This window comes from Crocodylus siamensis, chromosome 12 (genome assembly GCF_052110815.1).
Source record: "Crocodylus siamensis isolate JL-2025a chromosome 12, ASM5211081v1, whole genome shotgun sequence".
NCBI lineage: Eukaryota > Metazoa > Chordata > Crocodylia > Crocodylidae > Crocodylus > Crocodylus siamensis.
Genome location: NC_143406.1, coordinates 42,053,996 through 42,070,943, shown reverse-complemented (window position 1 = coordinate 42,070,943; position 16,948 = coordinate 42,053,996). Strand labels below are relative to the sequence as shown.

The window sequence follows — 16,948 nt, the reverse complement described above, 5'->3', positions numbered from 1 at the left end:
GCTTTTTTAGTCTAGAGAAGAGGAGACTGAGAGGGGATTTAATAGTAGCCTTCAATTACCTGAAGTGGGGTTTGAAAGAAGATGGACTTGGACTGTTCTCAGTGGTGGCAGATGGCAGAGCAAGGAGCAATGGTCTCAAGTTGCAGCAAGGGAAGTTTAGATTAGATATTAAGAACAATTTTGTCACTAGGAGGGTAGTAAAACACTGGAGCAAGTTACCCAGAGAGGTGGTGGACTTTCCATCTTTGTAGGTTTTTAATCCCCAACTTGCCTGGGATGATCTAGTTGGGGCTGGTCCTGCTTTGAGTAGGGGTTGGACTAGATGTGACCTCCTGAGGTCCCTTCCAGCCCTAACTTTCTATGATTCTGTGCATGATGTAATACTGGTCTGCAGACTGCATCAGGCCTTGTGTGCCAGTATTGGGCCACCCCCCACCTCGTCCACACATGCTACGATTGGGGTCCATGCCACCCTGAGTCCCCAGTATAGTATGCAGCCTGTGGGCCAGTTGACATGGCACTGAGGACACATCTGCGTTGTGGGCCATGTATTGAGCATCCCTGGCTTATTGCATTAATAGAATTGAGCTTTGTTTTGTTTCACAATGTAAAATTGAATAGGATTCGCAGTACAGTTTATCAGACCAGGGTAAGGAACTTGGAAGGAGTTCTGCCCCCAAGTTGTGGTTCTGACTTTCCCTGAAACACGGTCTCTTTGTGTCTTAGTTTTCCATTTTATTGCCTGGGGATTGTTGACAGTTATCTCCCATGTCTCACCTGGGTGCTGTGAGGAATTATTAGTTTAATGAGTGATTTGGGAACATAAGTGGTAATATTGTTTTTATCATTAAGAAGGGTCTAATCTCTCCTTTGAGGGAGAGTTGTGTCTAGAGAACGTGAGTGGCACAATCATTTTCTCAGATATAAACTTTTCTGGTAAACAGTAAGCTTGTTTAGTGCTTTATTTTTTTATTTGGAAAGCAAATACTGTTTTAAATTGGGGCCAGGATTGATGCTGAATTAACCAGGTTCTGTGCTTCATCTACAGAATGGCATCTAGGGCCAGCAGCAGCGTTTCACTTTCTTTTTGTTAAAACACCCATGTTTGTTTTTATGTTTTATTCACTTTTTGGCACCTCTCTGGAGACAGTCAGCTGGGAGGGGAACAGCCAGTTCAATTGTAGGGTTGGATTTTGTGATATTACAAATCCTTGGCCTCTAAAAACCAGCCTTAAAACTATTGATTTCCTTCAAGCTGACCAGGGAAGAACCATCAGCTGGTAATGAGTTTTGGTTCAGTGCTTATATGGGCTGGATTTGACCTAGGGAGTAGGTGCAAAATCCCATAAACGTTTTGCTAAGCCTTCCTGAAAACACAGGTTGTAACCTGAACTAGGAAAGCCTATCTTTCATACCTTTTCTCATCACCACAGTGCAGAGAGAGAAATTGAAAGGGAAGGAACGTGGCAAATGCAGAGATTTATCTCTTCAATTTTACCCCAACAGCCATTATTTATTCTTCAGTGCTATGTTCCTAGTACATGACTTTCCAACTTTCTTGGCCCCACAGCCCAGATCAAATCCATGGCGCTTCTTGTAGGCTGGATGATGCACTTCCAGTGATGGGGCAGCAGCTTGTTGGCACTGCCCCATCTGCTGCTTTGGAGCCAAGGGTATGGATCCTGCCTTTGATGCCAGTTGTGTCACCTGCAGTGACCAAAGACCTCAGATTTGGCAGCAGGCAGGGGGGTGGGGGCGAGTGGTGGAGTCAGGGTAATTCAGGGGCTCTGGTGCCATGCAAAAAGCCACTGCCCTGCTGCTGCAGCACCGTGGACCACAATTGAATTCCTTGGCCAGCGGGCCACCGGCTAGATAGCCCCGTTCCTAGTAGAGCACCTCGTTTTAGACTAGTCTTCTGAGAAAATCACTTGTACCTAGTCTCACTTTCCTCTTCTCTAGTGGTAAATCCTTTTCAGAACAAGGTTTGATAAGCACACTTCTACTCCTAATAACATCAGTTAAATCCAAGGTAGATTATTCACTTTTTAAAGCAAATTTCAACTATGTGGTCAAGTTGTTGGCTTCCGGTATTTCATCAGTAAGAACAAGTGGTTCTAAAGTAGTACCATTGCTGTCCTAGAAATAGCAAGGGTAATAGTTGCAAGTATTACCTTGTCAGAACAAACTCCTCCTTGGCCATTCCTATCCAAGGCCACGACACTGTTTCCTAGCAACTTCTGCAAAGGGATTAACTTGTAGATTAGATGCAGCACAGCTAGCTTACCAGGTTGAAGCAAGATGTAATTCCACTGGTTTTTGAATGGACAGATGATAAATACAAGGTTGAACGTTGTTGCTGGGGACATTGCAAAGAGAGTTCAACAAATAGATTCATTATCTTTCCTTCCGGCTATTTAACCTACCTGAAGCTGGCTCGTACAGAAGGAGAACTTGCATCCAGGGGTGGGGGTGAAAGTAATCTGCCCGGGATGGGGAGGAGCTGCAGAAAATATCAACATATAGCATCACATGGCCACAATTTTTAGCCTCTGAGTTTCGTACTTTTTTTCTTTGGCATGCATAAGAAAATTCCAGTATCTATAAAGATACAGACTCAGGCTGGGAAAAATCCTGTCACTAATTCAATTGAAGCAGAATGCAATTTACCTGCGTGAGTGTCTGGCCAGAACGGTGCAATTGTCACCTTGACTACTGCAACAAATTCCAAGGTATTTTTTTTAACCCCAGCCTGTTAGGACATCTGATTTCTGACCATTTTGAAAGATGGCATCCCTAGCAGAATAGCACTTCCTCAGACCAGGCTGGTTTAGTCCAGACTGAAAGAAGAATCTGTGATATTGCATAACCAGAGCCATTTTCTGCAGGTTAGGTGATCACTTGAGGATTCCAGTTTAACTCATGCTCTGGGTCCAGTTTTTGAAAGCTTTTGACACCTTACTTCCTTTGAAGTTCTGGGCTCTGAGTCTCTCCAGCTCCCGGCTTTACAGGGTCCATCGGAGACTAATGTAATATGGATATTTCTGGTCAGTGCCCTGATCTCGCTCTTTTTTCTGCTCCTTGAACCTGGTGCTCACCTAGTGCTTTTTCTTTTTTTTTTAAATCCCATTGCCATGACCAGAGAGGAGTAGTTGATTTGCCATGCTTGAAGCTTGTGTGAGATTATCCTTTTAGTGATGAGCTAAAAATGTTGCTAGAGGAGCAGTAAAAGAGAAGGAAATCCCTCACATTCCTATCGTTTGTTAAGATGGCACATTTAGAAGCAGTTTTGCAATTGGAACATTTCTGAGCCCAGCAAATGTGCATTAATGGCAGGGTTTCTCCTATATTCCAATGTTCCAGTGATGTAAAATGAGTCTGTTGGAGTCCATCAATATTGGGGATTCACTCGGGTGTGACCAAGGGCTGTCGTACTGGCCTCCTTCATAACTCTAGAAGCAATTGGCTTGGCAAAGTTTCATCGCTCAGGCTGCCTTTCATTGTTGAGGAAGCAGCTGGAAACTTGTATTTTGTTTGGCAGCTTCTTTCTTCCCCCAGGGCTGCAGTGCCATTTGATTAGACTGGAGAACAGCCGGCCTACAGCAGAAGTGTAGTATTCCCAGTAGAGCTATGCTAATCTTCCAGTCTCTCCCTGCTCCCTCTCAAGCCAAGGTGTTGAAGGAAGACATCAAGGAAAAATAGAAGGAAATGAGATGCTCTCTTAAGTCTCTGCCTTTCTTCTGAAACTCCACCCCAGTTCAGAGTCGTGAATCAACAGCTGCTTCCTCGAATTCTGGGCTGTTCTTGAAAATCAGCTGTGCCTGCTTCTGTCCCAGAGGCCTGAGGAAGGGTACTGTAATACCCAAAAGTTTGCCTATGTCTATACGGACCATACAGTTGGTCCAATACAACGTATCACCCACAAGAATTCTCACCTTCTTGAAAGTCAGGCACTTTTTGTTCACACGTTGAGATCTTTGCATGAAAGGACATAACTAATCACTGTACGCAGTGGGCATGATCTTCATTGTGCTGATGGGGAAACCAAGTTTTAGAGAAGTTCAGTCATTTGCCCCAGGCCCCATAACCATCGTTTTGACAGTGCTGGAAATACAAGCTGGATCTCAACTCAGTGACAGAGCCAGGGAGGTTATTTCAGACCAGGTTAAGCCCTTTCCTAGGTAGTTAAAAGAACTTTGGTCACTTCTGTTTTGAAGCCGTCACATTCCACTTTATGATATGAGCACTTGGGTTTTTTAATTGGATCCTACTGATTGTAGATGATCCCCTGCCCACAGCAGTGGCACTGAGGCCTCCAGATGAGTTAATTATAGAAAATTTGCAACCTGAAATTCTTGACATTGTCACCAAGTGAATTTGTCACTTAAAACAAAACAGAATAGGACAGAGAATGGTCTGTCCTTGAGAGCAGGGGTAAGATTTGGCTGTTGTCTGTCTGTCCAGTAAATCTTGATAGTGACTTCCACAGGAATCCGTATCTTACAGATATTTTCTCTGTGTTTACAATGATTATAACTGGCCCTTGTGATTTCCCAGTTTCGTATTTTGTGTGTTTAACACCCAAATGCCTCTGCTTTACTCCTGTCTCACACCCCCTGAGTTTACAAGCTGCCTTTGTGTCTCTCACTTGGGGGTGGCATTCTCCCACAACACATCAAGTCCAACAGGCAGCTATTTCTCCAGTAACTAACTGCTCTTATCTGGAGAAAAACATACTTTACTAGTCTGTGCAAAGCAGTGGTCTTCAACCCTTGGGTCATTGCGTTGCAACAGAGTGTCTTGAGATTAATGGTCCTTTTGCAACTGTTGGGACTGATCCCTTCCCTGGATGCGACTTTCCTTGTGTTGATGTTACTTCTCAGAGTATTGGGGGTGGGCTGTGAACCCAAATTACATTAAAACACCCAGAGGCAGTTGCCTGAGAAACCTGCCTTTACCCCATTATACAGACTTCCCACATGTAATGGATCGTGACAATAAGAACGTGGCCCTTGTTGTGCCAGTTACGACGATCCTATAACTCAGAGTGAGTTTTGCCTCTGTAGCAGCTGCGGATAAACTTGTGAAATGCATTTGATAGGCAGTGGGGAATTTTTTCCCCATCCGTGTATGATTGTTACAGGGAGACTGATTTTCTCTTCACACCCAGCCATTGTTAGAGTACATTGGGTACGCTTTTGTGCTTGACGCTTTAGGGGCTATAACAATATTTATTTGTAGATGTTATTTCCCACTAGTGTAGTATACGTATGCTTGGTTTAATAACCAGAAGAACTTTCCTGAGAGCAGTAAAAGTAAAGTTTTGAATCTTTAAAGCAGTATGGAAATCTTTCAACAGTCTCCGATAGCAAGCTCTTTCACTGGCAGTACCTCCATTAATGCTTCCTTGTACAAGAATACTAGACACTAAAGGCTCTAAAATAACATAAAATTTTGGTAATGAGTGTTAAATCCACTGTATATTTGCAGTGCACTTTGGTCTTGTTTAAAGAACACCAGATCTCTGCTAATTGGCAATGGTGCTGGGCTAAAGGGTTGAAGAGAGAAAATGAAGGATTCCAGGCTATACACTGGGGTTTGTACCTTTAAAGGACCAAACAGGCAAAGTGATATTTTAGCTCTTGAAAGCCGTTCCTCATGTCTGCGATGTCAGATTGGCATGATATACTAGTGAAAATCTCTCCTCATTTCAGCTTTCACAATATTTTAATACATCGGCTTGCAGTATGCAAATAAACTGAAGCCTAGCTGTGACTGGCTGAGTTACTTCTGTCACAATCCCTACCACCCACATGGATGAGCTGTTCACAGCTTTGTTGAAATCAAAGTTTTCCTCCTGTTTCTTCTAACACAAGAGAATCTTATAAAAATTCTGCATGTATGAGGGCACCCGTGAGTTTCACTGTCTCTTCACGTACAATCTCTCTTCAGATGCTGTACTTAAAACATGACCTTAGTAAAGAGATTTACACCATGAGACTCTCAACACGTTACAGGACAGTTGAATGGACTTTCGTTATTGCGGCACCGTCAGAATCAGTGGCGTGCCTAAAGGTGCTCTATTACCCTGTCGCTGGTCCTTGAACCAGATCCTTGATGCACGGTACCCAGCATCATCTGGAGGACAGCAGGAGAAGAGGGGCATCACGACACTCTTCTGCACTGTTCCTCTAAATCACGGGGCTGCTCAGTGTCACAAGTTAAAGAGGACAACCTACAGCAGCTTTGCACTTAGAAAGGGCATATCCTGAGCAAAGGTTCTAGCCGTACATCTTTTTCGTGCACGTGACATGGAAATATGAGTTACTTCAAAGCTATACATGGGATTTAGGGCAACTGCAGAAAGAGATCAGAACACAAGTACTGACTCTGACTCAGGTTTCCCAGATCTCTGTCGTACATTCAGAATAACAGTAACTGTTCCATTGTGTATTTGGTTTTGCCTAAAAAAAAAAAAAAAAAAAAAAAAGATGGAAAGTGTCTTCTAGGTTTTGATTAGACTCAGGAGCTTGACTAAGACTTTGTATAGGAGCAGCTTTCCTAATTAAATGGGCTAGTCACCACAACTTGACTTCAAATGCAACAGCTCATCTTACCTTGGTTACGTTGCAAGAAATATTACCTTTTGCAGCTTTGGCAGAATGGCTCCCTTCCTTCCCCCCACAGTGCTCCCACACTTGCTAATTCAGGAGGCAGCTGGGCCGGCTAGTCCTTTTACCAGGGAGGACACCTGAGTTATCATTGGGGTACCCTAGGAAACCCCTCAGCAGAGGCTGTGTAAAAAGGGCCCCGAGTCATTGTTCCTCCTGACTGTGGCTCTCTTTTTGAGTATGCGCTACCTGCCTAGGCACTGCAAAGGACTGCTCATGTCTCTGAAACCTGCAGGCACTTAAGAGGTGGCCTTTACTCCTTGGGGTCCTGCAGTCTTGATTTATGAGTCTGCAAGTTAACATAACCCATGCATATGCATATGTATATCACTCTGATGACATAATGATCTGGCTCTTCCTTTTATTCATTACAGTGGGGTTTTCATCATATTTGCATTCATCAGAAAATATCAACATTTAGAGCAGCGCGACTGTATCGGGTTTCTTTGTGTTTCTGAATGAAAACTTCAAACTTAGAAATGCCATGCTTCCAACTGAAAGCAGGGTTTGATTTACTCCCTGCATGTTGTACACATAATTTAGTGTTTCCCTAGCTCTTTGTAGTGAGTTTTAATTACATGTCTCTTTGGCCGCTGATACTACTGTGGTCTATCTACGCGCTACTGAATGTGCGACACCGAGGAGTAAATTACTGCAAGTTCACAAAGGGAACCCTTAGCTTTGCTAATTGCTCACAGGACAGCGGGTTTTGTTGTGAGAGACTGCTCATTAGAAGTTGACTCGCTTAATTTTCCCTACAAGTGACTCTCTTGCTTGAACAGCTTGTCTATCACATAGGGCGGTTGGCTCACATTCAGCCTCCAGAGGAGAGGTTGGGGGTGTTGATGTGGCCAGTTTAACCACCTGCCTTGTAATGAACAGATTGTTTGGCACTTGATTCATTAATTCTCAGAGCTCCACAGCCCTTGCTGACCACACTCTTTCTGATTTCAGGGCTGATATTAATGGCTGTTTGACAGATACAGCAACAGATACAAGGAGAGCAATGGTCTTGACCTCTGTGAGTTATCCCTGTACGTCTGGTATTTTTCCCTGTGTTTGTATTTACTCTCGAAGGCTTGAAATATAGCTGATGTAGCTACAACCACTGGTTTTTGGAAAGTGGATGAGACGAGCCATCAGCTCAGAAAGCACAGGGAAATAAAGTGAATAATTGAGAAATGTCTCACTGATACCTGAATTGGCTCCCATTTGTCCAATACCATTTGTATTCCAGCGTTAGTGATGGGATAGCATATCCTGAGTAGGGTCAGCATACAATTTCTCTCTCTTCTGCTGCCTCACTTCTCCAAGGAAAATGAGAACACAGTGTTGTTCCATTGGCTTAACTTTTTAAATTGACGGATGATTTTTTTGAAGGTGTGTTAAAGTAATTTGTTAAATTTTAAGCTGGAGTTCTTTTCTGATCTAACTTACTGCACCGATTCTCTTAGGCTAGAAACAGACATTGCTTTTGTGATGCCATTAACATTTTTATGGTGGCACAAAGCCCAAGCCAACAGACATCCATGCCACTTGTTGTGCCACAAATGCCCAAAGTTGTGGTTGTGACAGTAGTGGTAAACGCTTGTGCCATTTTTTTGTGGCAGGTGTACGCTTTATGGCAGGAGAGTGCAGGCAGCCTGGAGCTGTCCATGGTCTCTGGCTGCCCCAGGGCTTCAGGGGCCAGATCCTACACCCCGCAGGAATTCCCCAGGAGCCGCAGGAATCCCCAGACGGGGTTCCCTGGGCACACATCACACTGGCATGCCTCGACTCAGGACAGTGGATGACATCTGTGTTGCTTAGTGAAGGGGATCATCCTGGCGCAGCTGATCCCAGTGCAAGGATGACGCCTGTCCTAAGGGTGAAGCATAGTCTCACCTGACTGCACTGTATTTTCTGCGGGCACGCTGGACACTAAATTCATTTGCCTGTCCAGTTCTTTAATCCTGTGGATGTTTGCTTTTCAAATTGAGCTCTGTGGTCTTCAGGAATTTCACATGTGCATTAAGTAACGAGAATTTCCCAGAAGCTGAAAGGTAGCACCTTGTTGTCTGAAACAGGTACGTCTTTGCTACTGAGGAAGGTTCTGCAGATAACAGAGTAATAACGTGAATGGATGGAATAGGCCCTGACCTGCGGACCGGCGGTCTGCGTGGGAGAACACGGTTCTGAGGTCCCACCAGCATACCCTGCCCCAGCTTCTGCTATGTGTCTTATTCCCCAGGCCTGAATGGAGCTGCTTGTGGAGCCAGTGAGGTTTTGAGAGACTGGTAAGGTGGAGATTGGTAAACCTGCAAAGAACCTTAAGTGGCTTGAGACTATCGGGCATTAATTAGTCTTGGGTGCCAGGGAGCGAGAATGACCATTGATGCAGCTAAAGGATGAGCTGCGGGGAACAACATGATAGCATTTCCTTATACGACTTCTGAGGAGGCATTTTAATCTGGGGGTGCAGCCGGCTGCTCTGTGCCATTCTGGATCTCTCTGCAGCTGTTTCCTTAAGTCATTTTGGTGGTTGGCAGCATTTCTGAAGCACTCTGATTAAGTGAGATGTTGGGGAAGTTCAGAGCCTAATTTCTTCTTCATAATTAAAAATGTGTGTGTCTGTCATGCTGACGATGATTAGTTTGTATTTTCTCGTGGCCTAGTAGGAATATGGCAGTGAATCACTTTGTAAGCAGCTGTCCTCTAACAGCTGAGCTAGGTTCAATATTTGATTTAGGCTAATCAAAGGGCTGGGGTAGGGCTAATGTTTGCAGACTGATTGTGATAAAGCATACAGATCAACTGCTTCACAGCCTGGCAGTGTCATTCACAGGGGACCATGGATTATGTGGTTTATCCAGTACTTGAGTAGCCAGTGGTACAAAAGGCACAGAGAGAACTGGGAATAATGTTTTGCCAGTATGTCGGTTCTGTATCTTACACGGGTTTGCAAAAACTGCTCTGCAGATCACTTGCTCTTGTCCGGTGGGAGGCTGGCTGGTTACATTGTCTTGGCGTTCCCTTATTTCCACCAGCCCGATTTCATTAAAAGAGAGCAAAGAATGAATTGTGTTCCTCTTGCTTTTTTTATTAGTTTTAGGCAGATGATACATATTTAACTGTTCTTGACAATCTTTCTTCGTAATAGTTTCCTTCAGCAACCCAATCATCTAGTTGATCTGTCTTAGTCTTTGGCAATTAGATGCTCAGAAATAAATCCAATAAAGCAATCTGCTTTGTGATTAGTAACCCTGTGTTCACAACCCCATGTAACAGTGGCCTGCCATAACATGTTGCAAATTCATCTCCGACTGTTGCCTGTAGATTTAGCAGCTTGATAGATTTGTTCCTCCTATGTATATACATGTATTGAATCATTTTTCTTAATCTGTATTTGCTTATTTTTTGTGTTAAATCTAATTTTTGTCCATATGTCTAATTTCTCTTAATCCATTTATGTTGTGTTTCTCTTCTCTAAAGGTCTTTCCAGCCCTCCTCCAATTTAGCATCTATACGAATCACAAACATATTTTTTCTCTTCGTTTCCTAAACACAAAGATCTGTTGTTTAACGCCAGATCTTAATAAACGTTCTAGTAGCATCCAGTTAGTCACTTCCTCAAATGGATACATTATCTTATTGGTATATATAGTATGTATTGCTAAAACAGAAGATTGAGCGTTCAAGTAAATGCGTTTCATTTGACATATTTGAGCTATGAGAGGCAGCGATGGAGTTGCATACATTCTCCTGCTTAATATTTCCAAGATCTGAGGAACTGGAACGTGAGGTGTCTAATCTAATCTAATCTAATCTAATTGTTTGTTGCTTAATGTCATGGTTTTACCGGGTCAGGATTAAGGCATCCATGCAGGTGGGGCAAAGAGAAGAAGCTTAACTGAATGTTATCCCTTCCACATCTGTTCTCTGAACAGACTCTTTTGCCTTCTCAGTACAGAACTTCTCACCTGTGCTTTATGCTTATTATAGAAACTTATGCTAAAAAAATCATATTATAATTTAGAGATGGATGCTTTGGGAAACTCAGATCCTCCAGGGTTGAACTCTACCTTTTTTCCCCGGAAGCCCTTATTTTGAAATGCTTGAGAGAGAGAGAAATGAGAAGGTGTAAGAAGCAACTAGGAGAACTTCTCATATCATGATTTCCTAACAGTAGCGTAGGGAAGTTTGTTCTTCTATTCCAGCCCCTTTCTCCCCCGGCCTTTTCCTTTCAGTTTTCAAAGCTGTATAAATGTTAATTTTTGGCAGTTGGAACAAATAATTGCCTTGATACAGCATTAGTGTGTTGTGGGTCAAGTTTAAAACTGTAGAAGGGAATAGGAAAAGAAATCCGTACCCATTTTGGCAGGGGAGAGGTGCAAAGGCCAAACCAACATGCCAAGCAGCTGTCAACCCTGCTTAAGTTATAGACAAATTCATTATCTTGGTGAAAAATATTCTATGAAATAAACCATTAAAGTGAATGATGAGGTTTGTGGTAAACATAATTGACTTTCTTAATGCACACCTACAGGTACGGGGTAAAGATACGGATTTAGAATTTGTTGGGCTGAGTACTTTCAGGATCAAAGCCCTATTTCTTTCACATTAGTGTTGGTGAATTGCCCGCATTCCTCTGTGTTTCACTCTGTTCACAGATTGCTTCTGGTCTCTTTTAGGCTAGGGACAGAAATTACACACAAATTGATATAAGTGATTGGAAACAGGTTCAAATCTGTAATACAACAGAAGTTCAGTGCACATAAATTACTTTCAAAATGATGGAAACTGGTTTAAGATAAACCTGGATGGATGTATTATGGGACTTAAGCCATCTTAACCTAAATCAGTTATTGACCTTCTGTCTCACATCCCCTCCAGATTCAAGTTAACTCAGTCCCCCAGTATCCCAGGATGCTTTGCATCCTCCCTGCAACACCCCCACTCCCCGCAGGGTGAATGGGCTAGCTTTGGCCCAAGCTGTCTGCTCCAGCCCAGCAGGGAGGAGTGCTCTGGCACCCCCCGGCTTCAGGCCTGGGCCACTGCAGGCATGTGGCTGCATTTCTGGAATCAAAAATGAATGTCTGTTCACCTGCTTATTGGTCCAGTCTACACAGCTTAGACTAACCTGTGAAGATTGAGTCAATTCAGCCTTGGGCCTTTTGACTGTCGGTACTTAGCCTTAGTGCTGGGTTTGCTTGAGTTCTCCTTGGTTAAAGAGATTCTCATACTCTTACGATTGGGTATAACTGTGGAGTAGACTAATATGTAACCCGTAATTGCTGCTTGCTTCTGGCTCAGAATGGTCCAGTAGTCCTTATCCAAAGGTTAAAACCTTCTTCATGCAGAGATGGGTCCAATAAAGATGTTGGAAAATTGATTTGTTTTCTATCCAGTGTGTTCGTTCCATCCTAAGGTGTTTTGCAAAGGCTATTCCAGCCTTGGAAAAAATGACTTTGTAAATGCAGTTTCCAAGAACTCTTTTTCTAATTCTTCTCCACGTGGCTCTTCTCCTGCTCTGTCCTGCTGGGGTATAATTCCACCTGATTAAATATTTGTGAAAAAAAATCACTCCCAGGTGCCTCTGAATTTACAGTCTCCTGATGTGCCTGCATCAGACCTTGTGGTAATTTCATTCTTGCCTCTCACTCGCTTGTGTGCACACTCTGTGTCTGCACAGGACTGGCATCTCCCACAGTGTTTAATGAGTGTGTTTCATTTCCCCACACCAGGTCCCAGGTTTATGTTAAAACTACATTCATCTTGTTTGAGTGCCTTTTTCTTTAATAATGTGACATCATTAACAGGCCCTGCACAGCCAGAGCCCATAACTTTCTTGAAGCTTCCACTGAGCTCAAAGGCTGAGCCGGTCGTGGACTGCACCTAATTGTCATGTTTGTTTGTTTGGGGAATTGAACTACTCGTTTTATGCTGAACTCTGAGACTGTAATTTTTTTGTTTGCTTGTATTTCAGCGCAATTAGCTTTGGAAACTTAATGTTTTTCATTTCATTGTCGCAAGCGGCTTGGCTGTTTTGCTTCTGCCTGGGATACAGCTCTCAAAAAGGCCCGTTTCATATGGTAGCAATGTTGTTAGAGGGACTCTGAAGAGTTGTAATAAATATCTTCCTGAAAGGAAAGGTTTTTAGGTCTCGTTGCGTGTGCTTTGGCTGTTTCAGTACGTTTTTTCTGTCATCCCCTGGGATTATTCTTGGAGCTGATCACAGAATGGCTGATTGGAGACTAGCTTGAAAGAGAAGAGGTAAAAAGTGGCATCAGAGCATTGTATGCCACTTTTGTGAATCAGAGCCCATAACCCACCAAGCATCACAAGACGCTTTAAAGGCTCCTTCTCTGGGATGGGATTCACCTCGGCTGTCACTCTGAGAGAAGGTTCTTCCGGCTTTCACCTAAGGGAGCCCATTTCCTTCATCCCGGTTCTGGCTAGGGTTTTGTTGGAGGTTGTTTGCAGGGAGCGTGCACGAGACATCCACATATTACAACACGGTACTTTCTCCTTAAGAAAAGTGAAGCCATTTCCTTTCTCCTTCCACTGTTACTCCAGGAAGGTATTTGCAGCACCCGTCTCCCCACCCTCCTTTAGGAGTTTTTAGACAGAGTTTGTTTAGTCTCCAGTTAGGCTGCAGGAAGTGAGAAGCTTTGGGACCCCTCTTGTAGAGGCTCCAAAATATTTGTAAGGATCTTCATTACCTGCTCCCACAAGAAGAGGTAGCATTTGATTAGTGGTTGGGAAACTGCCTTCGGACTTGGAAGAGAGAGCTTCTGTTCTCAGCACTGCCTTTAGCTTATGTAATAACCTTCAATAAGTTGCTTCTCCCCTCCTGTGTATTTGGGTGGCAGTTCTTTGGGGCAGGAACTCACATTTATAGTGCAACTGTCATTTGGGTTTAGCCTTTATTCATGACAGTAGTGTTCACTTGACAATTATAGCTTTTTTGGAAGAGTTATTAGAGAGGTCAAGGCCAAAATGGTCCTGGAAATTGGCCCATCCATATCCCAAGCAGTAATCCTTTTGGGGTACAAACACATCACCAAGATGGTGGAGTAGCCCAAGTTCAATTGAGATCAGTACTGTACACATTTTATCTATAACTAGCAACTTTTTGTCTTCAAGCCTATGAATCCAGCATCCTTTGCCAGCACTGAGGGGAGGCAAGGAGAGGAAGAAAGATGCATAAGTCTCTTTTCAATCAAATACAAAAGGCAACAGAGAATGAAAGCTTTAAACTTAATATATCATCTGGGCAGAAGCAATCATCCTGGCTCTGCAGTGTTTTAGGTGTTTAGGTGTTACTTAACTGAGTCCACATTTTCCAGGACTGAAGTGCTGGAGACCAAAAGGTGGCAAACTAATAACTAGGAGTATCACTGAACAGAAATCACAGTGGCTTAAATCAGCTTTCTGACTTATTTTTTCTTTTTGTCTTGAAGGCTCAGCTGTCTCAAGTTGTGGAAGAAGTGGGGAACCAGAAGCAAAGAGCAGATATGGTAAGCGTGATCTTCCTTTTATTCCTTGTTTTGTACTGCAGTAGAAGAGTGGCACATACAGCTTTAATGCCTTTAAATAATATTCATCATTCCCAAACTCCAGATGTGAACAGCATATGAGTATTGTAAAGAGGAGAGCGAGAGAGAGCAAGGAAGCCAGCAGGTGTCTGTGCCCCATTAAAAACTGTTGCAGGTCTGGTACCTTAGCAGTTTCCACACCTACTTGACGCGGACTGCACTCCCCTGAGGGTTAATGGTACTTTTGACTCTGCCTGGCAGTTTGCCTTCTGTTTGTTAACAGTTCTAGAAAGGAAGCAAAATTTTTATTTCATAATGAATTAGATCCCTTCCTCAGGCAGCTGTTTATCATCCTGAGATGCGACAAGGGACCATAGGTGAGATGAGACAATAGTCTGCAAAGCAATTTTTATTATTTCTGTTAATTTTTCAGCTGAGTTTGTCTTTTTTATCGACTCTAATCCCTAGAGGAACCAGAAAAACACACAGGCCGCGAAACAAGGGAGTGGGAGGGGTGACATGGTGCGGTTACTTTACTGTATAAGCTCCTTCATATGCAGCAATGAATTAAACATTAGCATTTAACCATTCACCTCCTTGTGGTATGCAAATGAGTAAGTCGCAAGGGCTTCATCTGCAGATTTTTTTTCCCATAAGCAAACCTGAATAGCGCAGAACAGAAACAAGTCAGTGTCTGATACTGCATGATATTAAACTGGATGAATTTTAGCAGTCATGAAAAATGAATGGCAACTGGCACTGCCAATTTGGAGCAGGTGCTGAACAAGCCTTTGGTCTAAAACCCAAGTCATAATGTACATTATGTCTTGGTAGTATCCTGGATTTTCTCACCACTCTGCTAATGTACATAAATCCCCCCTTCAGTGCTCCCGCTATTCTGGTAATGGGTTGCCTCACATCTGTCAACGTTTCTCAGTTTGGCTATGTTGCTCTTTGCTGTTCCAACATTGAGCTTTTTTATAATAGGAGACTGTCAGTGTTGTTAAACTGTCTGGTTCTTCTGTGATGTGGACAGATGTGTTTGAAAGCTTAGGCACTTTCTCTAGTGACATAGGCCAGATCTGAACCGAGATCTCCAAGGAAGATGGTATTAATCCCATGTGCCATCTTATTACATGCTTTCTTGTCATGGTTTTTAATTCTGAGCACTGAGATTTGGATATACGTGACCAAAAAGCTTGTGCATCTTCAAGATTCTGGCCTCTACATTACCAGCTTGTCAGAAGCTTTCCCTTGGGTTACATGAATGAGGTTTCAGTTCACTGTGGCTAGGGAATTCCCCATGCCCTGTTTTCTTCTTTGCAGGCCCCATCTGGACTGCTGGACTCTAGGTTGGTAGTAGTTTAGTAAGGAGGCAGCAGAGTGCTAAACTTTATCTAGTCTAGTTCTTCAGCAAACTGAAGGAAATTGCTTCAGTGGTGACACGGATAGTTTTCTCTCCCTCCTTCATCCTCATATCCTCCTTGGGAGGGGCTGACTTAATGTAACGCTTTCTCATTAGCGGTGGCTATTGGCTTTGCAGAGGTTTTCCCTTTTTCCACAAATAAAACGTTCCTCCTGGAGAAGAATGCATCACTCCTCCTCTCTTAACTGCTTAGCAGGTGACAGAGTAGTATCTCCCTTGGCAGTTTGCCTGGAGCCCCTGCCCCAGCCCTAGCCCCAGCCCTCTCCTTACTAGTCGACACAAGACTTTTCTTGACTTGTTTCTCCAGCTTAGTGTGTCACCTGCATGGCCTTATTTTCAGACTCATTTTTAGGTTGATACTTCAACAATTGTTTTCCTGATTTGGGTTCCTTGCATCTCACCTTCATTCTTGTCTCCTTCCACTCGCCCGCCTGTGATCCGCTCCTCATTATTTGAGGCTAAGCTTCCATGGCTGGGGGGGGTGCAGAAAGGCCACTTCTTGCCCTGTGTTCTGACAGACACGGATATTGCTTTTCAGCGGCAAGCCTGTGGACAAGTGTCTAGCTGTAAGTGAAATGGAAGAAACACCTGTCAAGTGCTATCACGCAGGTCAGTGGGTCTTCAGGCTGCTCCTCGGGATAAGCCTCTGCTCAGGAGATGTATCTACAGCCACTGCAAAGAGTGCTAATGGTTCTCTCACCCTCCCCAAAGTGGTGGAGAGGAAGTGATGCGCTCAGCAGTCCAGGCTCTCACTGGCTTTATCTTAGCAGCACATTTGATGGGGTTTTGGCAGTTATGCTATCGGGAGCACCAGAGGTGCCATGGTAAATAACTCATTCGTTACATCCTGATCATTTTGATGCAAGCCCATGTAGCGTCAGTCTGTTGGAATGGTGGCGTGGACTACAGAGAGCAGCACCCTGTTTCAGGGAGTCATGTCTGCGTAGAAAACCCCAGAAGTGTTGGCATGTGCAGCTGGTGGCAGTGCAGTAGCTTTGGTCTGTAACTCGCTGCATCAAAGGCATAATAGACCCCCTCTGCTAACTGGAATAGTGTATTCCAGCCCACGATTCAATTATTTCCCTGCTAAAAGTCAGTTTACTACTGGAAAGAAAGAAATTTAAATATCTTCAGCTAATTGCAGTTGACAAGACAAAGGCAGTTTGACTTCCCAGTATTAATTAGCAAACCCATACTAATTAGCTTGTATAAGCACAATTCATGCTTCTTTCCCTAAATGCAATTAATATCGCAACTGAAGACGTCTCTGGGCTGTGCTGCTGTATCATTAACATACTTCACCCTAATTAGACACGGCCAGTAGTGGCTGGAGAAAT

General features: G+C 43.5%; 1 protein-coding gene across 3 annotated transcripts in view; it reads left to right on the top strand.

The window, feature by feature from the left end:
- MAD1L1 (mitotic arrest deficient 1 like 1) overlaps window positions 1-16,948 on the top strand; it is a 496,400-nt gene that overhangs the window by 249,828 nt on the left and 229,624 nt on the right. For all 3 annotated transcript variants that reach the window (XM_090024470.1, XM_090024471.1, XM_090024469.1), the window contains one exon: window positions 14,111-14,167. In XM_090024470.1, the coding sequence (XP_089880596.1) occupies window positions 14,111-14,167 (57 nt within the window). The remainder of the gene's footprint in view (window positions 1-14,110; window positions 14,168-16,948) is intronic.